The sequence below is a fragment of the Lagopus leucura genome, unplaced genomic scaffold (assembly GCF_019238085.1).
Source record: "Lagopus leucura isolate 7727_CA_CO unplaced genomic scaffold, USGS_WTPT01 Super-Scaffold_73, whole genome shotgun sequence".
NCBI lineage: Eukaryota > Metazoa > Chordata > Aves > Galliformes > Phasianidae > Lagopus > Lagopus leucura.
Window position 1 is genome coordinate 17,742,563 of NW_024962252.1, and position 24,968 is coordinate 17,767,530.

At 36.6% G+C, this 24,968-nt stretch overlaps 1 protein-coding gene across 7 annotated transcripts in view; it reads left to right on the top strand.

The window, feature by feature from the left end:
* The window catches only part of PRIM2 (DNA primase subunit 2), a 90,955-nt gene that overhangs the window by 25,323 nt on the left and 40,664 nt on the right, over positions 1 to 24,968 (top strand). For all 7 annotated transcript variants that reach the window (XM_042895145.1, XM_042895146.1, XM_042895143.1 and 4 more), the window contains one exon: positions 20,628 to 20,695. In XM_042895145.1, coding sequence (XP_042751079.1) covers positions 20,628 to 20,695 — 68 coding nt within the window. The remainder of the gene's footprint in view (positions 1 to 20,627; positions 20,696 to 24,968) is intronic.

The following is a 24,968-nucleotide window of genomic DNA, read 5'->3' on the forward strand; positions in this document are numbered from 1 at the left end:
TGCATACAACTGCAGATTTCTGTAAAGGAGCATAAATCTTGGATATTCTTTGTCTAAAGGAGTTTGTTAAGAAGATGTAGTTGGTAACAAACTGCTCTTAGAAGAGAACACTTACTGGGCTTAGTCAGTAGATTCTTAAATTGGTTGTTGAAAAGTACTATTGCTACCTCACTGAGGCATTTGAACAGATGTGGTCAAGTCCTGATCCTTAATTTTTTGACATCTCTTAAGGGTCTGCTGGATTTGTCCTAAGTTTGACTTAAACTCTCCCAGTTCTTAGACTAAATTTCCCTTTTCTGTAGAGATAGTGCTCTTGCCTGTTTGCTTTTTCACTCTAGCAATTCATTTCATTGCTTCTGTTGGAGAAACTAAAATTTCTGAAAGCTTTGTGGAGTACGTGGCCTTGCCCATTTCTTAAAACTGGACTTTTGCTGCTCCATTTCATCATCCTTTCTGATCTGCTATTCAGTACTTCATAGAAATGTATTTTTTCTTTTGTTTCTCTTCATTACATTTGAGTGCTCACTCTGTGTTTGCTTTTCAAAATAATTCTTGCTGTGCTTGCTAGCTAAGAGCTGTTTTGAAGTAAGGGGGAGAGGAGTATTTTGGAAGATTTGCAGTGCAAGCCTCAAAGTTATGAAAAGCCCACAGACAGAGCAGGGGTAGATGGATGCACCTGCATTCATCACTGCGATTTTTCATCATCTCCTGTCTGTAATCCGTGTTTCTCACCATCCTTGATTAGATGTTAGATTCCAGATAGCGTATCACACATTTGCATAAACTTAATCTACAAGTATCCCATGTTTCACCTTTTTAATAAACAATTTTTAATAGCATATCAAATAGGATGCTTGTAGGACTTGTTGCAAATAGTGTTGATGAAATTACAAAGTCTTGTAGCTGCTGAAAGCAGCATGTACAGTGAGTGTCAGGTTAGGCATTTAAGAAACAGCTGGAGTCGTGCAAGTTACTAGACTTAATCTGTAAGCTATTTTGAGACCTAAGTTAAGCTGTAATGTCTTAAATTTTGGTTCAGCTCTATCTGTGTAAAGCAAACTTTGCAGGCAAAGAGAAGAAGGCTGTAATCACTGTAGAATGTAGAGGAATAAGAAGATGTTTTAAGATGTTTCATGTGAGCTCATGGAGCAAGCAAAGAGAAATAAGTTAAATCTCCCTAAAATTGTGAACTGACTTTCAGTTGTGTGGTGGTTTTTTGGTTTTTGTTTTTTTGTATGTTTCTCCTTGTAACACAGAGAGAAAGATTTCCCAAGCTAGTGAATGTGTATTATATATGAAATGTTGATGTGTTTTGGCCATTCTTACTGATGATAAAGATCGTCTGACTATCAGGGAAGGTCTAAAGGTTAAACACGTTCTTTTTAATCGGCAGGAAGAATGGGAAACTGCCATAGCTTAAAGTGAAATAAATTGAACAACTGACTGTCATATTGGATGACATGAGGTTAATGCAGTATAGAACCTTTCCACAGGTTGGAGCACTTCTCTTTTAAGCAGCAAGCAAAAGAAGAACATTGAAGTGTGCAGAAGTCTTATCTCAGAAGTGCCTGTACCAAGAATTCTTTAGAAGAAGTTCTTCTGTAAGACTTCTAAAATAAACACTAATAGTGAGCTTTTAAGAAAAATCTTTTCAAACTTGTCGAATAGTTCATTTTGACTTTTAGATATAGATAAAATGAATATTTTTTTTTTAGAAATATGGGTCACTGTCAGTGTTGCTACAGCTGGGTGGTTTCATTTGTGTGGCTTTTCCTGCAAATTTTCACAGAGGAATTCACCTGTTAATATATTTCTTCTGCAAATAATTGCTGCATGTGTGTTCTAGAGAGGAAATGGAACTTTGTGGAATGTCTCTTTAAAGAAGATAATTCGTCAGAATAATTTTTGCTGGTAATAGGAAGGTAAGGAATGTTGTAGAGACAGTGAAATTGAACAGAATTTTAGTATTAAAGTGGCCAAGCTTGCTGCAGCAGCTGCAAGAAAATACAGTGATAGATTTAGTCAGAGTTGATGCCACAGTAAACATTTTAAAAATTGAGAATGCTGTGTAAAAACATCCTGGGGTCTTATAGGCAACCTGTGCTGGCAGTCATGGAAATCATTGAGCGCTGCCTTCCTGTTTTGTGTCCATCTCTCCTGTCTGCTGATGCCTCGCTAGCATTAGGGAATAGGCCAAACAAACAAAAAGCTTTCGTATGCACGTTCTGCAGTGAAAATGGGTTTGGAAAGGTGACAAAGGAATCTTAGTGTCAGGAGAGTCTCCAGATACAAGTGAAAAATGTGCTCTGTAGGTTTTGAAAGGACACTGAATTAGCTACTCGTTGTCTGAGTTATGGCTCAGTAGAAAATACGGTGAAATACCACAAAATAGATGAATGCAGATATGTAGCTTTGGTTTATAGGTAGCTTGTGAAATATCTTTTTTATTATAATTATCTGTAAACAAATTCCATTTTGTTTAAATACTCTCAGGGCTGATGCTTAAATAATCTGTTTGTTCAAGGCAAATATCAGAAGGGAAAGTTATTTTAATCATCTGCCATGAGTTGAGCAAAGTGACATGATTTGTTAATGACTGCAGCCTTTGTTTACATAGGTACATACTGATGTAAGGGACTACATTTTGATGTAGTGCTTAAAGCTTCTTATATAATAGGAAAAACTCAACTGCTGGGTTTTTGGTTTTTTTTTTTTTTTTTTTTTCCTATTTATTCTGCTAAAAGAAATTGAAGGTTCTGTTACCAGCTTTGTTGCCCTCCTTAAAGTTAGGGCTTCTTACTTCAACCTTTCAATGGATAGGTGATTAAAAAAATAAATAAAATTCTCATCTGAACTTTTGACCTGGGAGGAAGAAAGAGGTGTTTTGGATTATCTGGTGTGTATTTGCCTATGTTTAGACTTTGGAGTAAAGCTTAATTTTCAGTCAGGACAGGTGCTAGTGGAAAACTATTAGGTGTTGCAGTTCAACTACATTGTTAGATAATTTGTGGTAATGCCTGAAATAAAGGCAGAGAGATGCTCAGAGTAGTAATTAGGGGGGCTATTAATAATGAAAGTTCTTCTAAGCTGCAGTTCTTGAAGTCAGCATTGTGACTGGATCTGTGATTTTTGAGCAACATCTTATAGCTCAAAGGCAAGGTTAATTCTTGTGAAGTACAGGCCACGGTCTGCTGCCTGCCTGCCTGTTTAAAAACCTGTATTGTTTCAGGAGCTGATGCTGAAATGCCTCAATTCGGTTGATGCAAAGAATACATTACGCAAAGCCTGAGCCATAAACCTGCGTTCTGCTCAGAGGGATAAAATGTAGCTGAGGAGTGCTGGAGAATGAAAACCTGTCCTGGTCTGTGCAGGATTCTCTGTCAGCGTTGGCAGCTGTGTGCAGCAGTTTATGAAGGTCACTGTGAGCATTTCTTTCAGAGGGAATCTTTTCCTGTTCCTCAGGCATGAATTCCATTACAAGTAGTAGCAGGGTATAGGATATTTGCAAATAAATGCATTTTCTTAAATTTCCCATAATCTGCTTTGCCTTTATGGCACTGTCTGGAAGCCACAGAGTAGCATTCCCAGGAATAGAAAAGACTTTACATGTGTTAAATATATGTTTCACCATATAAATACACTGTTTTGTATAGTGGATGGTAAAATGCTTTTATGTAGCAAGTGATTTGTTCAAGCTCAAGACACTTAATATTTTCTTGTGAATATTAGGTGTGACTATCGAAATCTGAGTCATTGGCACTGAGAGCTTCGTAGGCCACTGATAGCTGTTCCTACAGCCAACTTAAATGACACTCAGTCCCTGCCACAGTGGGACTGAGTTTGATGAGATGCAGTTTGGCTTCTGTTATCCTTCTTCTTAAACTTCTGCGTTAACCGCTGTTTGTGTGTAGTGTAGTTTCTGCCTTAACAAGCAGCAGGCTCAGCATGAGCCAGTTGAGTTGCTTGGCAGAGAAGAGATTTGTCAATATCTTGGGCTGGATCAACAGAACTATGTTAGATAAAAAGGATCACCTTTTATTTTGCACTCATTAGACTGCCTCTAAAATACTGTGCCCAGTTTTGAGGCTACCATTACCAGATAGATGCTGGGACAAGTTTAATGCAATTCTACATTTTCTGCCTTCTGCTGACAAAATTGAGCCTGTTGTTTGACAGACTTTCAGGTCTTTTCCAAAAGAGCTGTTCCCAAGGAGTTGGCCGCCAGCCTGTACCAATGTAGGGACTTTATCACAGAACTTTTCAGTTGTCTCTGGTGAATTTCACAGAATCCTTAGAGTTGGAATGGACCTCTAGAGGTCATCTAGTCCAACTCCCCTGGAATGAACAGCAGCGCCACAGCTAGATCAGGTTGCCCAGCCTTGTCTTGAAAGTCTCAAAGGATGGGGCACCAACCACAACACTAGGTTACCTGTTCTAGTGCCTCACCACCCTCACTGTAAGTTCATGAGGGTCTTCTCAGTCCATTCCTCCACCCTGTTTAGATCGTCCTAAAGGGCAGCCCTCCTCTTTCGTGTATTGATTGTGCTCCCCAGTTTGTTGCGAATGATCCTAATAAAGATGTGCTTTGTGTAATCAAGGTGATCAATAAAAACATTGAACAGCATAGATTTTGGGATAGAGGCTTGAGGAACTCTGCTTGTAACTGACCTCCAAGCTGAATGGGGCCCTTGGCAGCCTGATCTAGTGGGCGGCAACCCTGCTCATATCCAGTTCCAGGAGTGTGGAACTAGGTTGTCTTTAGGAACTCTTCCAATCTAAGTCATTCTATGAAATACCAAGTACAGATAGCAGGTGACTTTTTCTGATGTGTGCCCAAAAGTGCTTGCAAGAAGACATGCTCTGCAGTTTTCTCAGGGTCTAAAGTAAGGCTGACCAGCCTTTTTCCCCAGCCATCCTTATTGCTCTTTCAAAGTATGGGTGCAAGACTTGCTGCTTTCAGGTCATCAGGATCCTCTCCTGATCATAGTGGCCTTTCAGCAATGAGTAGAGCAGGCTCACAGTGTCAGTTCTCTCAGCACCCTGAGCTGTGTTCCATCACACATTATCAACTTGTGTGACAGGAGATTGCTTGGTAGATTGGTAGATCCTGTGCTCAGTCCTTTTTGACTGCATGGTCATTCTCTTCCTTGACTAATCTCTGAGGCATAGAAAAGTCAATAAAGATGAGCAGAAAACATAGAGGGTAGAATTGCTCTGTAAAATGTGTTTGTATTAAATACCTGTCTCTAATTTGCAGCAGTAGTCTTTGAAGTTAAAATAGTTCAGAACTAATTAATTTCTTTTATTTTTGGAAACTATTCTTTTTTTTTTTTTTAGTTGTTTACTGTGTCCTGCCACTTAGCAAATACTATTAAACGAAGCAGTTTTAGTATTACTTGGAAATAGTTTTGCATGCTTGGGCTAAAACAGTTCCTCTATATTCATGATATTCAAACTGCAAAGCGTGGAAACTGCTAAATACTTCTAGGTAATCGTCAATTTTTCAGTTAGCTTGTAAAATGTTTTTAAACAAAGCTTTTTTAAAGTCTTTTTTAGTTCTATAAAGTTGTTTAGTTCTATAAAGTGAACTGAATGAAAGTATCATTTTCTGCGTTGAGCTTGAATTTAAGGAACCTTTCAGAAAAGCAGATACAAACCCAGAGAGAATGCTGAAGTTAAATGCTTTGTATCAGTTTTTCCTCCAGATCATTGCAGCACCACAACTTAGCTCTTCCAGGTGTTTTGCTGTTGAATTTGGAATAAATTATTGTGTCTCTGACAGTTTGTTGGCCGTCCTACTTCTGATCAGCACAAAGTTAATGCTTGAGGCTTGGAAGAAGATTCTAGCTTGCTGTTGCATTTAATCTGGCCTGAAATCAGACTGTCAGTGCATTCCTGTAACGGTTTTTGCCAGGCTCGTGATCGTTACCTGTGCCTATTAGCTGGCCTGAGGGGCTCCACCTGCACCTTGTGGCCTTAGCCATCAGAGGGCACCGCAGGAGTACTGAAGGAAGGAATGCGGAGCTTTTGTGTCTCTCTGTGCAGCAACTGTGCACTATAGAGGAGAAGGTGAAGGCACGAGACTTAAGCTCTTAATTCTAAAGAAAAATATGTAATGCAGAGTGGATGTAAATGAGGTTGATTTTATTCCATTCATATACACCAAGTGCTGGTAAGCATTTCACTAAATGTCATTAATTTTCAGTTCTGTGATTAATTTTTCTGCATCTGTCAGTTTGAACAAAAGTTTTAAAAAATAGCTAACATAAAAATTCTAGAGATGTCTTAATAGTAGCCTCATGAATCTGCTTGCTTGTCATTCCCAGTTTTGATGTATTTATAATATTTAACCCATTCTGGTTTTTAATTTACTATATCAAATGTATGCTTGACGATTTCAATTTTTATTCCTGTCCTGTTGGTGCTATGACTATATCTTTGAGTCATGAGACTTCTTGCCATAAGGTGTAGTAACATCAACTAAAGCTGGTGTCAAATTATAAACAACCAATTGTGTTTTTATCTTTAATTGTTGTCTGGCCTGCTAAGCATTGCTTTTTATGGGCCATTCCTATTCTTGTTTGTTCTCCTTAGTGTCTTAGTTAACTTTGTTAACAAATGAACAGTTTGTTCATTTTGAAAGATCTAGACTACTATCTTTTGTATTGTTTAAAACTGTTACTTGGGTATTTTCCTTCAGTATCCTTCTGGGCTCCCTCAATATCCTGAGATACTCTGTGCTGCAGTGTTATTATTGCTGATGCATTGTCACCATGGATGTCTGGCTGTAAGGAACATCCTGCATTTGGATTTCTGTTCATGACCTTGAAGTTGTTCTGGTCATCTCACCCAGAACTTGTAATCTAGACAGTTTTTAAGTAGCTGAAGGTGTGTGTGATATTCCTTCAAATTGGAGCACATTGGATTTCTGCAGATAGCATTTCACCAGTTGGGTGTACTGCAGTTGAGAATTGTATGAAGAACTCAAACTGTTGCCGATGCTTTAGTGTTATGATGCTTCTTTCCTCAGTCTCAGATTGCCTTTTTTATTCCTGTCATGAACTGATATGAAATTGTGTGTCATGTTTCCTTTAGAAAAGTCAGGCATGTTATAGATTTTAGCTAATACCACAAGATTGTGTCTAAAACTTTTCAAGCAGAGGATGTGACATTAATATCCCCAATTTCTGAGCTGTTTGGTTTTTTCACTGAGCTGATTTCCAGTCCCCTCTTCAGCACATCATGATCAGGAAAGACCTTTACTCATAAAATTTGCTAAAGGTGTTCAGTTTTAAATAAGTCATATTGGGTCATGCTGGCAACTGAGCAGGTTTTTTAAAGCTTGAAATAACCTTTTTTAAGAGTTCAGCATTAAAGCTGATCTATTTCAGCGTTTGATGTGTTTGTGCATACTTGTGTACAGCCGCGTTTCCACATTCAGTATGATTGCACACTGAAATAGTCACTGTTCCTCATTCTGATACCTATATAAGAATTTTTCCACGAATTCGGGGTTTTCTTTAGCTTTTCTGTTGATCTCTCCTTGGGTGATCACTTCATGTAGCTTCAGTAGGCATAGAATTGCAGAATGTCTTGGATTGGTAGGTACAAACTGACTTGTTGCAGTGATCTTTCTCATGCTCAGTTTTGGTAGTCATTGCTACAAAGTTGTACATCTGTTTTTCCAAATACTTTATTACTTTCTGACAATGTTTGTGAAACCAGATCTTTGTTCACTCAGCCAATAAGAATATTTGAAATCAGCTTACCAAGGCAACTTAAAAATAATGTGTTAATGATAAAATCTGATTTCCCACAGACTTGTGTCCTGTTTGGATTCTGCTTGTTAGATATGTCTTACGTTGCATTGCATGTTTCCCACCTGGCAACAAATCAATTTCTGTAGTAAGCTTAAACACAAAAAAAATCCCAACCCAAATCCTAAGTACAACTCTAAGCACAGATGCCTACAGTAACAACAACAACAAAAGCCCCGATAATGAAAAATTACACTGCTTACTCTCCGTATAGCCAAAGCTTTAAGAGCTTACTGCAGAGGTAGCAGAACTAGCTGCATACGGAGGTGGAGATAATAGAGCCACATCTCTGTTATGTCATGCTGTGTCTGATAGAAGTAGAAAAAAGTGGTAACAGTTGTAGTTCCATGCTGGCATAATAATTTTATCCTTAAGGTTTGTGGTAGCATCTCTGAAGGCTGTGCTTGTCGAGCCTCTATGGAGGCAGCTATGTTTTGAACGTGAGTCTATGTACAGTGGTTTTATTGCTTATGGAGTTGAATATAGTGCAGATGTGGTTCTGATTTGCTTTTGGTTTATCTAATTCAAATGAGAATATAAATTCAGTTTGTCTTGTGCTTCTGGAGTGAGTTGAAACCCTCTTACTGCTGGTGTTCTACTTGGTAAGCCCATTAAGTGGTAGAGGCTAAAATAACAAAATACATCTGTTTGGAATGTGTTTATCTGCTGGTGTTTGTGTATTGTCTGTTTCTTCATTTGTCCACCCTTGTGACAAGACAAAGCAATAAAACATCCTTGAAAAATATTTGACATGTTTTCTGACATAATCTATCTGTAAGCAACACATCTTGTATAGCTCAGTTCAGCTGTTTACCTCTGGTAATGAAGTTTCCTCATGCAATTTGTGGCAATCTTTCTCAAAGTAACTAATGAGTACTTCCTTAAGAGCAGACCTGGCTTTATAAATCATAACAATAAGCTCTTAGCAATAAAACGTGACTTTTGTTAACAACTTGCATTTATAAACCATATTTGTGATGCTTGAGTCAGAGAATATTTCTGTGTTATCTGTACTCATATTCTGAGCTGAATGGAAGATATAACCAACCTCGTTACAATCCAGTTATGCAGCATTAGATTAGAAGACCTATATGGGTTTCTGGAGATACTTCAAGCACCTAGCGATGGGCATGAAAAATCCATTTCGACTTATTAACTTAAAGCTTTTGTTCATGAAGGGCATTACCAGATATACTTCTTTGTTATTCAGAAGATAAAATTTCTTTAGCTGCAAGATAAGTTGAAATGTTGTGAGTATACAAAATGATTCTAAACCAAGTATAGTACTGCATTGTGTGAGTTGAAGCAAAAGTATTTTAAACTTTCCAAGTTAGACCTAATTAATTATTTCTTTCTGCTTCCAAAAGAGTTAATTGGTTTTTTACACAGTTCATTGAAATGCTTGTAATCTCTACCTGAAAAGGAACTATACTATTATATGTTTCAAATTTGTATGTTCAGGCATTTTTGTTTTACTATTTAAAACATGAATCAAAAGAAAATGCTAACTTGGGAAAATGAAATAGCTCTCAATACGGTTATTGAATTTACTAATAATTTAAAGTTGATTATATCTGCTGCTGCTGCAGTCAGACTGTTGTTGTGGATGGGGCAGATTCATTTAGTGTTTGAATGGTGAAGTTCTGAATGTGCCATTGCTCTAAAGCAAGATTTACCTCATAAAAGGAAATCAAAAACGTTCTCAAATAACTTAGTTTCCTGGTTTTTGAAAGAAATGCTTGTTCCTTTTGAGCATGTGAGGACTGTTGTGAAAAGCTAGCAGTGTAGAGGATGAATGCATCTTTATCTTTTCATTAAAAGAGTGATGGGATGAGGTGAGATGGTTTCAAACTAAGCAAAGGGAGATTATGCTTGGATGTAAGGAAGAACATTTTCTTATTTTTCTTTTTTTTTTTTTTTTTTTTTTACAGTAAGGGTAGTGAAGCACTGGAGTAGGTTGCCTGGAGAGGTGGTGGATGCCCTGTCCCTGGAGATATCCAAGGTCAGGCTGGATGGGGCTCAGAGCAGCCTGATCTAGCTGTAGGTGTCCCTGTTCATTGCAGGGGAGTTGGACAGATGACCTTGAAGGGTCCCTTCCAACTCAAAAGATTCCATGAAGATTATATTATAGCCCCCAGTCTTTTGCCAATAGTAATCACATTCTGTGTTCTTGTGCCCCAGGGGTAGTGAGCTGCTGTAATTCAGGAGGAACCAAACTTCCACAGAGTTTCCATCAAACTCAAACATTTGGCCAATACCTGTGATCTTTTCTCATAGTTCCAATGGATCATGAGCTGCAACATGCAATGGGCCAATACAAATAATAGAAAAAAGAGTTACTTGCAGATTTTGGTTTACAATTTGTTGACCTTACTTTTAAATATGCATACTAGTGCTATTCAAAAATGAATGCTTTTGAGAGTAAGTTCATCATAAGAACTTTTTTTATGCTCTCATACTGTAATGTAACTTTACACAGTGCAATGATCGTGCCTGTTCTGACACTTCCTTAGCCTGGGTGTTCTCTTGCTTGTTCATCTGGCTTCAAGCAGCCTCCTGTACCTTACTTGAGAAGTCTTTGTATTTGGGCTTTATAGTCTTCTGCTGCAATTAAGTGCATTTACTCTTTCAGGATGTAGTTATTTCATTAGTTATCTCACATTAAGTAAGATAGGAAGAGCTACTTTCAGGCTTTCTTCCAGATAGCCCTTAGTCACAAAAAAACGCATGCTGGTGTGAGCTAGGATCTTGCAGTTTATGATGCTCTCTGATATTCTGCTAGCATCCTGTCCTTGAAAAGCAGCAGTCACACCTCAGGTATTAGTTAATGGTTCTAGTTTTTTCTAGTAATCTTGCATTGGTATTGCTCTCTGAGCTTGAAGTTGTTAAACTAAGGTAAAAATACCAAACAAACTGTAAACTCTGAAAGTTTTCTTGTAATTGACATAGAATGCATTTTCCTTATAGAGTCCGCTGTGCTCTGCAGTCTTTGTTCTTTTTTGGGTAGTGTTTCTGTGAGTGATAATTGTGTCTCTCACCTAATGTTTTCCTTGTTAAACTTGTCAGGAGTTAGTGTCTTTCAGATTCTTTTCGCTATTAAACATGGGGAGATTGGCTACAATATTAATTCTAGCACTCATCTATGAGTGTAAATAGCAAGATCCCCCTAGCTTCATTTTCTCTGGGAAAAATGTGCAAAAAAGTTGTCATGGTATTTACTTAACTTCTGATTTTTCTTGACTTGCATTGGTTGAAAATTGTGTCTTTGCCAGAGTGACTGTGCTCGTTATTGCCCAGAGGGAAAATGGAGACTGAAAGATCCAGTGTCTTGGTGATATTAGCTGTATTATTATTTTCTTTTCATTTGTCTTTAGGAAAAGAAAATAGATTTATATCCTAGTTAGGAATGGACTTGCTAGCCTGTTGTACGGTTCTGTTAAGGGAGATCATTCTGTGTACACCTAACTGCTTCTCTTTCCTGAACAATCACTGGAGAGGGAGCATTCCTGGGCCTCAAAACCTCTCCTTGGGCTGCAGTTCAGCTTGCTGGGCGCACTTCTGCTTTGACATGGAAGCTCCAAGCCATGGGCCTTACAGGCAGGTTAAATGGAGGTCCTACAATTAAGTTCTGAGGCAGCGACATTATGTTCTAAAATATCCATTAATTAGTTTTTTTTCATGTCTTGGTTTTCTGCTTCATGCACTTGAGTCCTGGTGGAAGTGTTTCTTGCATCAGTTTTTATTCAGAAGTAAGGTATTTGTAGGATTTGTGAATTTAGGTAATCCACACACAAAAGAAATTAAAAACATGCATGTTTTTTGGTATCTAATGATTTTCCTTTAGTATGAATATCTTTTTTGGATTCAAAGAGAAAATGTTGAAGGATTAGCTCCCACTCGTATTTGGGAAATGTCATTGCAGGCAATGAGAGTTAAGATTAAGTAAAATATTTGAAAATGCTGATAAGTAGGCTCAGATTAATGCTGGTTTTTTACAACGATGAAATGTGAGTGCCTGTCATGTTTTTAGCTCTATTCTCTACAGATAAGAATGTAATCACTGATACTTGAACATACGGGAATCTAGGGTTTAAAACTCCTTGAAGTGTTGCAAAGATTTGGTTTTACTTATTTTAAAAAAAGACAATGTTGTAAACTATGATTAACTGAGAAAATGTATTCCAAATACCCTTTTATTTTTAGAATATGGGTGTTTTCTAGCTCTTAGCAACTGCAGCAGTTACTTCCAAGCAGGAACCACGTGTTGAGAAGATGAAATGCTGAGATTCATACCTTTAGAGATTTGGAAGTGAGAAGTTGGCATTACATGGGATGTTGTGATAGAATCTTTTCTTAAGGACTACTTAAATGTATTTGAAGTTGTATGGTAACTTTCTCAAGGAACAAGAATGTCAGTTAATGAAGATTTGACTTGCTCATTAAATAGAGAAAATGCTTCAGAATTGGAGTCTTTTTCCTTAGATGGTGGTGACTTTACCATAGCTTAAAGACTGAACGGGAACACAGCCTTAAACAGTGTAGACTGGTGAATCATCCTGGCCCCTAACAACAAGTATTGTTGAGATTTTTGTTAATTTTTTTCTCTAAAATCAACCTTAGAGAAGGATGCTTATTTCTAAAAAAAAAAAAAAAAGGTTTCATTTAGTGCTTGTAGCACCTGAGAAAGGATTTAATGATCTTGCTAGAATTGCTGAACACAAGTAACTTTGAAAATTGTGCTGTGTTGCAGATTAAAATGCACTTTTGAGAATGCATGCGAAAGCAAAATTCTTTCTAAGGAAAAGAGCATTAGAAATTCTTTCTAAGGAAAAGAGCATTGCAAATAGCTGTTAGGAAATATTTGGTATGTTGATTTTATATTATATATTTCCTGTTTGGTTTATACAACTGGAATTTTCTTGACCATCTTTGATACTTGGGTAACTGCAGACTGGCAGAGTTTGTCTGGTCTTGTACAGCTGTGGTGGTTTTCATTTTTATTTCTAAGCAATATGCTGGACACAGCTTTCTGTTCTGAGGCTGTTTCTGAAATGGTAGTACGCAGATCATGGTTTTTACTTATGGATTGCAGCTATAATAAATTCACATAGTGGTGTACAGCAAATTGCCAAGAAATTCAGGTCAGCTCTTGCATGGGATAAATGGCATCAGATTTTGACACTTCGGGAAAACTGTCTTTGAGTGCAGTAATAAAACACTGGTACTGAGTAATTGGTTCCTAGCAATAAAATCCTATTAAGAAAATGAAATCTCTGAAGATAATAAAGCTGTGACTTTTCTACAATGGCTGACCTATTTATTTCCTGCCATGCCTTTGCAGTGGCATAGGGCTTTGGTAACAGCATTTGTAAAGATTAATAATAAATACTTCATAATTTTTTAACTCAGTATTTTTATGATGATCTTTGTAGAACAGTAGATAAAGCCACGTAGTAGCAATAATGGCTATGGAAAATGATATTTTAATTAAATGAGTTGGATGGGTACTCATATGCTAGTTTCTTCTCTCAGCCTTCACCTCTGGAGAGGTTTTGCTGGCATTGTTTAGGGCTGTTCTTAAAACTGTTCTAGTTCTGCTGAGCGTAGCATTAGTGTTAGACTAATGAAGTTTTTGGTGGGATAACCTATCATGATTTCTGATGGTGTCTTTATGAGGGCGCTTAGTGAAGCAATAATGAGTCATTCATGCTTCCTAACTAACTGTTTCCTGTGTGGCATTGGTTATGCAGGGATATTTGTTTTCTTAATTATCTTCTCTTGAACGATGGGAAGAAGGCAAAAATTCAGACCCATAATGTTAAGATCTTAAGGAAATCATGGCTTTCTGAGTGAAACCACCTTCCTCTCCACCCCTTTGCAAAGCTCTATTAAAGCAGGTTCGTTACAGCAGCAGTGTTCAGATGGACTGAACAACAGATCCCAGTATGGGGACTGCTGGAATTAATATTTAGTCTGTGAGAATGGGAGAAAGACAGCAAAAACTGCCAGAAGGAAGAGTCAAAATCTTCATTCAGCCGAAATACAGTGAGCAGTATTGAGGACAGAATGGAATACTTGTGTGCATCAAGTTGGTAGTGGAAGAAAGCAAATGGCATGACTTGGCAGCCTGGCTGTGAAGAGCAGTGTTCCAGTAAGAAGAGTAGGTTATCTCAAACTAGGTAGCAAAAAGGAGGAGGACTAAATCAAAAGTTAGAGAAAGCTGTCGGTAAGGGCCAAATCAGTGAAATCAATTTACTGGAGACTTTTTGCTGTTACGAAAAGCAATGTTATTTAACAGAAGATTGGGATTTTGCTGACAAGGTGGCTTTCAAAGTAGCTACTTCAATCTACATATAATTAAAGTCTGGAACAGACTATATTAATTCCATCTTTCTTGCAATATTGTAATCTGTTTTAGGGGGAGAAATATCTAATGAGAATCTTGGTAACTGTCAACTTCAGCTTTATACCAGAATGCAAAAAAATGCAGGAGATGAGTTAATTTACATACTTTCACCCTGAATGCAAGTGAAATGAATATTTCCACGAGTAATAATGATACAAAAACCTGCAACAGCTCACTTACCAATTAAAAAAGGTTTAATTATTGAAAAATTCTGCTTCAAAGACTAAATACTAATCTTCACCCCAAATGTTATTTATACGGCAATGTGAAAGCTAGACATTTCCGAACAGGAAAAAGGAAATCAATTACTTTCAGATGCAAATGCCTCAGGAAAACATAAATTATTATTCGGAATGTGTTTGACAAATGCTGAGCTGAAATTAGTGGAGTTCAGTTTCTTCAAAGTTCTGAAGTTCTATTAGTAAATATGTAGGACGTGCGGGCAATGAAATTCTTTACTCCCATTGATTTGTTTCTTCTGCTATGGAACATTTGTCCTTTGGCAACTTGAGCTAACTAGCTAAATATAAACATTCATTAATTTTGTTTGTAGATAAGAGTATGAATCTTATAGTACGCATTAAATGTAATATAAAATATAATTTTATTTGTATATATAGCTTTTGCATTCTAGGATATAGTATTTCAGCAACGCTTATGGTAACTGTTACTCCCTTCTGCCTGAATTTTATATATATATAATATATATTATATTTATATATATATATAAAAGCTCTGTGCATATGTACGTGTGTATATATATATATATATGTATAAATAAATGTATATGTATAAATAAATTAAAATGCTAAGACTGTAACCTGAATTTTAAATCATGAGTTTGCTGTTGGCTTTGCTTTCCTGAAAAGATAAAAGCCCACTTTACATTTTCTGTGGAAGTGTGAGACAGAATGGGTTGGGAGTGTTATTTATTTTAAAGAATCAAAGTACAGTTTTGTATTGATACCTGTGTCAGTCAGTAGAGATTCATGAGAGAAATCTTTATCCTGTCACTTGAAAATGTCACTGAGTTGTTAGGTTTGTACTAAAAGCCCAGTAACTCTGATCTATATTATTTATTTCCTTTCTTTCATGTATTTGGTGCTATGTAAAAATAATGTTTTATGTCCTAAATCCATTTGGCTTATTGCAAAAATGTTTTCTAATGTAAAAACAATTTTGTGTAAATATTTCCATTGATTTTGAAAAATGTTACCATCTTTCCTATGGGTTATGCTAATAATTCACATGGAAGAAGGAATAAATATAGTATTATTTTCTTTGTTTTTTTCTTGAGCATATCTCAGCGTCAGTGCTGCTGAAATAACTTTTAATAACTGAAAAAACATTGGCAAAATTGCTTATTAATTTTTTTTTACAGCATTTGAGATTTGCAACATGTTGTGAAAGGTTAAACACAACTTTTTTCAGAGGAAAATTGATCAGCGCTCAAATGTCATCTGTCTAGGTGCAGCAGTATGCTGGCATGCAAACACTGCTCTCCTCACTCAGGTTCCCTAGCTGCATAGCATTTGCATGGTGACATTTTGTTACCCATTTAGCAAGACAGTTGATGTTTCAAAATCAATCTGTTGTTACGAGGCAGCCTGTGAGTTTTGTTGGATGGTGCAGACTTCTCTGGGAGGTGTGATTGAATTGAATTCTTGGGTTTTGGCAATATGAGAGTCTCATGGCTTCTTAGTGGCGAAGATATTGTATAGGTTTAGAAGGTGACGTGAGGTTATCACTCACAGATCTCTTAGTTAAAAGAAAGTGGAGCTTTCTCAGAAGTCTTGAGACTTTCTGAGATTTTTTTAGAATTTATTTGCTTTTTTAAATTTAAACTAAAGCAACTTTTATGGTGTCTGATACATTTAGGATACAAAAAGAGGCTGTTACATTGCAGAGTTCATGTACTTTAAAACCACTTGTTAAGGAAATCACTACCTAAAGTTAGGAGTTTGTTGAAAATGATGTTTGAAAGTTTATAAGTTCCTATTCATTAATGATTTTAATAAGAGAAATGTTTATGAAGAAGTTTTTTTCATGAAAGAAATAGCATGTATACCAGCACAGAATCATAAAATCATCAAGATTGGAAAAGACCTCCAAGGTCATCCAGTCCAGCCATCTACCTACTACCAATATTTGCCACTAAACCGTGTCCCTCAGGACCACGTCTAAACATTTTTTGGACGTTTCCAGAGATGGTGACTTCACCACTTTCCTGGGCACAGGTAGTTCTTAGATTAAGGGGGGGAAAAAAAAGAAAAGACTTGGATGAATTCTGTACAGGCTGTAGATGTGCATGTGGACACTGGGTTCTGGGAGCACTTACCAGCTGATAAGGAGATACTCTAGGTAATAATGTACATTGTAGATTCTCTAATGCATCCTCCAAACAGACCTTGATTTTTCTGGTTAGATGTAGGAGGAGCCTAGAGTAACTCAGTAGGTTCTCTCAGCGAAAAATAACTTTTGTCTAAGTCCTTTTTTCTGTGCTTCCTTGTAAACCTTCCATGTAATTTTGCAAAATAACATCCGACTTGATATGACTTTTAAAAAATGTATTCATTAAGTGTTGACAGCGTTAAAGTTCTCTTGTGCAGTACAGCTAATTAGGACACCTTGTCCAGAAAGCAAACTCTTTGTGACAATAAAAATCTTTTATCTTTTTTTTGCACAGAAAATCTCTTGAGAGCAAATAGTTCTCATACTGTAACCTCAAAGTAAAAAAAAATTCACACCCGTAAAAAATGGAGACAAGGAAATTGAGTCACAGTAATCTTGTTCTTAATTGCCATGTATATAAATGACATCCTGGTAGTGTGTAGAGCTGCTGCTTAACTGCAAGTTTCGTGTCAGGCAAGCTTTATTTATTTATAAGTTTGTAACAAGTTTTCAATAACATTCAGGAAAACTTCTTTCTCTCCTGTAAAGAAGTTAAGGTAAGAGTGATTACAGTGTTTAGCACTACTAATCTCTTCTAAGTTTCAGCTGAACAAATCGGCTTTGCCTGATACGATACAGCAGTCTTCAAGTGGTTTCTCATTTCTTCCGTGTTTTTCATGCATGATTGATGAACATCTTTTTATCTACTAGAATAAATAATTAAAACTGGATATCTTGAGTATCCTGAGGATTTTTTCTCCCCTTTTCTGATGAAGATTTGTACTGATGGCATGTGTAGCATTCTAGCTAAGGGAGTAATGGTCAGCATATCTTCTCTACTTCGTCGTACCCCTATTCCCTATTTTCATATTCTTTATGATTTTGTAGTGCCTGACTTTGAAGTAGCTCTTGAATGCCTCTGTTAGGAGAAAATGTGTAGTGGTATTGGGAGAGCAGTGGAGGCACCTTCCTGTCCTAAACAGAACCTGGAAAACCAAAAAGGGCTTTTGGTGACTGTGGAGTAAATAGCTGTGTTGAGGAGGTGTCCCATTTTAAATGGAAATGAACTGTGTTGTGAGGATCCCTCTTCTTCTTGAAAATAATTACTTGAATGAACCTAACGAAGTCTGTGTTGTGGAAAGATAGATGATCCCATTTTCATGGGAGTGTTATATATAGAAATATTTATTTTGCCATTCCAGGTGACACAGAAGAGTCACAAACAGGGATTCATTTTGCTGATAAAACATGTGGTTGTAGGCGAAACAAAAAACAAGAAAGAAAGAAAAAGTGGAGGAATAATACTGGATTCTCCTGTGATTTGAAGTGATTATGTTCTGTTTTTCCCTTTGCAGTGATCCCTGAACTAGGCAACATAAACTATTTCTGTATTCTTTCACTGTACTATCAAAGTAAAACTTGGCTAAACACAGAGATAACCAGTTTGTGGTTCTATCTCAGTTCCTACAAGTCTCCCAGGTTAATTGTGAAACAGTATTTCTGTTCAGTTAATGTTATATACAACTTAGTTTATTACATACAGAGAGCTTTGGCAGTAATATCAGTATTTTTGTAGCTTTTGAGTTTTACTGTTCTTTGAAAGTTGTCTTTTTTTTTTTTTTTTTTACACCGCTGTCCAGTTTGATTTTCATAAACGTTGCCTTGTCATAAATGTGGTGTTTGCAACAGGAAGAAGAATCATTTTTTTGTTCTGAGCAAATGTAACATTTAGAATTCATTTTCTAAAAACAATAAAAAATGGACCTAGTAAGTGAGCCATACCAATAGATTCAGACATGAAGAAAACTTATTCTCCTGGTGCTGTGTTGGATGCTGGGTAGAGAAAAATACTGTACCCTTATCTCATGTGAAAGTCTGTATGTGAGCAAGTGTACACAAATGCTGTTCTGTCAAGTATGTATATGAGTCAAATATTAACAGCAAGAGAAGCAGATGGCATTTCAGGTAATTCAGACTGTTGTGTTTTTAGCCAAGCAAAGTAGCTTGACAATGTTTAGAGGGCTTCCAAACTCCAGTCAGAAATAATTCCTGTCTGGGTGTGTTTCAAACAAAGTGGATTGTTGCTTTATGTAGGTTATGAGCATAGAATAAGTAGTTGGTTATTACTCAGCACTTCATGAGCCTGTAGCACTCAGTGATAAGAAAATGAGTTTTGATTTAAAATAAACGCATTGAATTTGTGCTATGCTGTATCAACCTACCTTGATAATACAAAGGTGATGTGGCTGGTGCTTCAATATATACCTTTGCATTACTGATGTGTGGGAAGCTGGACATGAGCCAGCAATGTGCTCTTGCAGCCTAGAAAGCCAAGCATATCCTGAGCTGTGTCAAAAGAAGTGTGGCCAGCAGGCTGAGAGAGGTGATCCTGCCCCTCTGCTCTGTGCTGGTGAGCCTTCACCTGAAGTACTGCATCCAGATGTGGAGTCCTCAGCACAGGAGAGACATGGGTCTGTTGGAATGTGTCTAGAGAAGGGCCACAAAAATGATCCAAAGGGTGGAATGCCTCTCCTGTGAGGACTGGCTGAGAGAGCTGGGGCTGTTCAGCCTGGAGAAGAGAAGGCTGTGAGGTGGCCTGATGGCAGCCTTTCACTATCCAAAGGGGAGTTACAGGAAAGAAGGGGACAGACTCTTTAGCAGGGCCTGTGGTGACAGAACAAGGAGAAATGGCTTCACGCTCAAAAAGGGTAGATTTAGATTGTATGTAAAGAAAAGTCTTTTCTAGTGAGGGTGGTGAGGCACTGGAACAAGTTGCCCAGTGGTGTGGTTGATGCCCTCTGTCCCTGGGGACTTTCAAGGACTGTGCATTGCAGTGGAGTTGGACTCGATAACCTTTAAAGGTCCCTTCCAACACTAAGGATTCTATGATTCTGTGAATTGCCAAGTTTCTGGGCTGTTTTAATATCGATGGATTGCTGGCACTTCAGAGTTCCCTTTGTTGCTGTTTTTGGGTCACGTTTGGGTTATTATATACCAATATTGTATACCTGCATTTTGGATCTCCACTGCAGAGCTTTGCTTTTCTGGTGTCTTGGAGCCAGCCAAGAGAGTCTGCATCGCTGGTCCTAAAAGTTTTGGTTTTAAAGATCTAAAAAAATGTATGTGTAACATTAAACATATTTAAGTTAGTTGTAAAAATATTCAAGAACTTGATGGTGATGTATATAAAGTAAGATTTGTCGCCATTTTAGTTTACGTTTGTCTGAAGGTAGCCTAATTTGACAGCACTAGGATAATGAAATGGATGCTACATTAAATATTTTATATTAGATTAATGTCAGCAATGTCAGAGCTGTTATGCTTGTACATTTTATAGGAAAGGCAGATATATATAGTATTAAGCAAACGTATATTGTTTAATACATAATTAACTAGTAGTTCTCAATAGCGTGACATGTTTTAATGCTTTAATTAGTCATTTGTTACAAGAAGAGGGGTTCATATTTGGTTTAAAATAGTCCAATTACAAAATACAGGTTATTTCCATAAACAGCAACAGCAGTGTATGCAGAGACATGTCTTTGTAAAAGTTATATAGAGATAAACGTCATGTAAATTTTTATGCACAGGTGTAAATTGTGTATATTAAGGCTTAATGGACTGCATTACATTATGTATTACATATATTACATATGCTGTGTTGCATTATATATTACAGAGCCATAAGGTTATGTAGGTTGCGTGTGACTTCCAGTCCAAATATGTTTAGACAAAAGTATGCAACTTTCAATGATATTTTAGTGTTTATTGCAGATAATGTCATTGTAGTAAAACTATTTTTCACTGTTTAACTTTCTTAATTTATAAATATTTCTGCTGACTTCAGATTGTGTAAGGCTGGACTTAATTATTTTTAATAGGAGAAAATATGCCTTAGCCAATGCTGTTTAGTGTTAGCAACACAGGAAGACTTTATTGCATCGTTCTGGGTTTGTGCTACATGTATTTCTGGAAGCTTGTATATCATTCACTGCACTTCTCTTGTCTTCTAGCTGACAGCACGATCACTGCCTTCCATACAGTCTGATGAGAGACTACAACCACTGCTTAATCATCTCAGGTAGTGTAAACAGAATGCACTTGGGGGTAGAATTTTTTTTCAGATACCTTTAGCTCTGTGATTGGCTTTGACTGGAGGAAAAAAAGAAAAAAAAGACAAGCTGGAAGAATATAGAGATATTCTAGTTTCTTGGAATGTATCTGAGGTTGAAGAGTAAGAATACTTTTTTGATATTCTTCAAGTTAGGCATAGGTTTTTCATCCATATATGATTATTTTTTTCCCCCCTACTTTATATTGTTTGGAGAATTCTCTTAATAGTATACAGTAAGACTAAACCATGCAACCAGACGGAGGTGCACTGGTTTAGAGCTAATGAAATATTCAGCCTTGAATGAACTTCTGGAAATGATCGTATCGAGGCCGTGCTCAAAACAGATCCAGTTAGATTGAGTGGTTCAGGTACATATCAGTTTGGATTGTTGAATTTTTGTTCTCTTTAAGAGTATAAATTTACTTAAATATTGAATGTCTTTAACAAGAGCCCTGTTTTTAAAGTTATACAGCATTAACTTTACTGAAATGATGCTAAATGAATTAGAAATGGATACAATGAGGCTCCATCATGACAGCGCTGTACCTGATTTAGGATGCAGATCTAGTCAGCATGCAGTTCATTTCCTATGGTGCTCTGCTGTTTGTGATATCTGTACCTAAAAAAAAAAAAAAATAAATCCAAGCCAAATTAAAAAAAAAACCGCAGCATTTTATTTTTTTCATCATTTTTATTAATAATACATAAAGATGTTCTTATGTAAATCAGAATAAGAGAAATTGTTTATTGATGTATGTTACAGAGCAGTGAATTGAAAAAGTGCCGCATAACTGTTACTTTACCATTCAGGGACTGCTTCTGATTGCTAATAACCTTTCATGTTTTTATTACCATACATCTTAGTGGGACTTTCCAAATATGCTCTGTGGCATACCTTTTTCAGTTTGACTCTGAAGAGCAATTAGGTCAGCTTTTTCTGAATTATGCTCTCCAGGAGGCATTGCTGAGAAATCTGAAATCTCCCATATGTGGAACAATCTTCAGTATCACGCAATCATAGAACATTGCACGTTTTTTTAAAATAACTTTGGTAAAGGAAAGTCTGCATAAAAAAACATCGAGTTTTACACTACTTAAACTAACTAAGGTTATCTGATGTTTATGCAAAATGGCATTTTTTTGCATACTGATGTTAATTTCGGTTTTTTTATTAAGCAACCAGTGAGCTGCTTTTATTTTACAGTTGTGACAGTGAAGGAGCTGTTCCCAGTACAGTCCCCAGTTGGAAAAATTATGCAAAAATCATTGTCTTTTGGCAAATTCATTAAAAATAGGTGGAATACATAAAATCCTACAACTTTAAAAACAGGCTCTAGCAGTGAACAGACAAATGACTAAATAGGTCTTTTCTGTTACTTATTTGCATGAATCAATGATTCATTTTTGCTTCATCTTACTCATAGGAAAAAGGAGACTATTAGTTTAGGCTTTCCTTTTCCTTCGGTGCATGAATTCTTACTGCAACATTTTATTTCTTGCACATGTCAATAGAGCTTTATCTGAGGCTCAGATAGAAAAGTGTGAAAAGAAAACAATTGATACTTGCAGAGCATTGTTCGGTTGTTAATGCTGTGTACATTTGTTGGCTGCTATTCATGACCGCATGGGACTTTTAAATTAGCTAGTCCTCAAAGCTGATTTCATTATGGATTATGTCAGCGTAGACACTTGAATTTCTGCTTGTTTTCTTTTAAAATGGGCATTTCTGTGGTTGGGCTAGTTTAGACTAAATGTATATTTTATGTGAGACCTGGGTACTCACAGGTCAGAATTCTTAATGGTGCCAGAGGATATAACAAATGACAGTGGTTACATGTAGCAGCTTTGGAGTTTCAGATGAGATATTAGCAAAAATATCTCTGCTAGGGTTATTGTGCAGCATGTAACCCAGAGATAGGGAATCTTTTGTTCTTGGAAATCATTAGGAACAAGCTAGAAAAAATCCAGGGCTGACCTGATTACAGTTGATCGTAGTGCCACTTTAAGTTGAATGTGGAACTAAATGGTCTTTCAGCGTCTTTCACAAACAACATTTGCATAATTTTGTTTGTTCTGTTATCAAATGATAGTTCCCAAGGTTGGTGCTGAAAACAATTGTTTTGCAAGTCTAGATTTTTTTTTTTTAAAATGAATCTGCACAGTTCTTGTGCAGATATGTTTACCCTCCTCACACTCATACTGTAAAGAAGGAACACCACCATAGACTTGTCATTTCCTATCCTCAACATCATCAAAATGTCCTTCATATCCCTACTAAATCTCCTGGTACACTAAATGCTTTATTTGTCAGAATGTTTTAACAGATCTTTTTTGAAAGACACATCCTACTCCTGGTAATGTGGGTATGGAGATTTCTTCTTGGTGGTCAACAATAATGCATGTGTATGTATGAGCAGTCATTGAGAATTTAACTCCCTGTAAATTGAATGCTTATGATAAGTAGCCCATGTTTATCTTTGTCTTCCTCCTCACTTTCTGTCTCAGTTTAGAGTGTAATCCAGCTTTTAAATTTTAACCCATTCACATGTAATCAGATGTGTAGACTATTTTAGAACAACTTAACTTGGTCTAACTGAAAGACAGTAACTACAGTGTTCTGTTTCTGCCCTGGATCATGACATGTAAGCAAATAATTGTTTGGCATGTAACAATATAGGAAATAGGATTGTGTGTTACAGGAAAATTTTATTTGTTGTCTGTTTATATTCTTCCAAGCTTGCTCAGCTTAAATAAGCCACTTTATCTTTTAGAATGTTTTGGCTTTGTGTCTGTTATTGGTTTAGGCATTTTGGATATTAATCCTGAATTATGAATTACTTTGATTTTTCCTCATTACTTGAATTCCTAAGAGCAGACACTGAAATAATAGATTACATCATACAGATATGATCTGTTTACAGCAACCTGTGTAAAGTAAAAAATTCTAAGCTTTTCTTCCTTTTATATTCTTAAAATTTATTTTGCATTCAGTATTGCATTAATGGCTTAACTGTTTCCTAGCATTGTTTGTTCAAACCAGCATTACTACAGTTCTGACAATTCTGTTGAACGTGACCCAATTCGTAAATCCTTACAAAATTTAATACTTATTGCCAGCTAGAAATGCTTAAGAAAATACATATCTCTAATTGTTTTCCTGTGGAAAATGTGTGTATGGTGTCTTTAGAATTGTGTTTTTGCAAGAACATAAACTTGCATGAAAAAAAATGCATAAGCACAGACAGAAGTGCTTTTGTTCTTGTAGTTGCTGACTGTTGCCACTTTTTGACCCCTTTGTGTTCAAATGACAGTACTCTGTTCCTATGCTGGACTTAGCATTTTGTTCCCTTATTTTTATTTCAGTCTGCCTAGCAGCATACGTTGAAACAGGCACATTTTCATTCTTAAATAGTGCTTTTTATACATCTTTTGTAGAAAGGAATGCCAGTCTTTCATCTGGGTGATGTGGGTGTACTTTTGAAAGAAACTCTAAAAATAGATTACATCTAAAAGCTTTACAATCTGATGATTGAAAAAACAATATTGAAACGGTGCTATGATGTTTACTGAGGAATTGTAAGACTAATGAGATTTTAGAACTGTTATTTGAACTTGCAGTTAATCTTTAGTTGTAAGATAGGCTTGGAATTATTTTAGTATCTGTGATTTTTGGATTGTGGACAGTTCTTGAGTGATTGAAGCATGCTGAATGAAGAGATGCAGGAATTTCCGTATGGAGGGAAAACAAAATTATTTTGGAGTGAAAAAATGAAGGCATTGTGGCTTGTTAGAATGCAAGCAGACAAAAAGAAATTGTGAAGAGCTATATGGATTTTTAATTGAGTGAGGAACTATCAATATCAGGGAGTAACCACAGAAGTTGTGTGGAATAAATAAAGAAAAGGGGGGGGGGGGGGGTAAGTCCAAAAGAAGAGCTAAAACTGGAAGCTGAAAAGAGTGAGGGTGATCAGAAGCCTGACTTGTGTTGTGAAGCATTTCCAAATCAGTAGTGGGAGGCTATTTGGCAGTGTGTAACGGTGTAAAGAAATGAGTGCTGTTATTTATAGAAGAAAGGATTGTCCTTTTTTTTCCCTCAAGGTTGTTGAGATTTTCAGTAGAAAAGTAGAGAAAATAATGGCAATTGGAAAGGCAATAAAGTATTGTTTCATTGTGATCAAGGGATCTACAGAATTTCTACTGTTGAAAATGAAAGACATGATGCATAAAACTGCAAATCTGA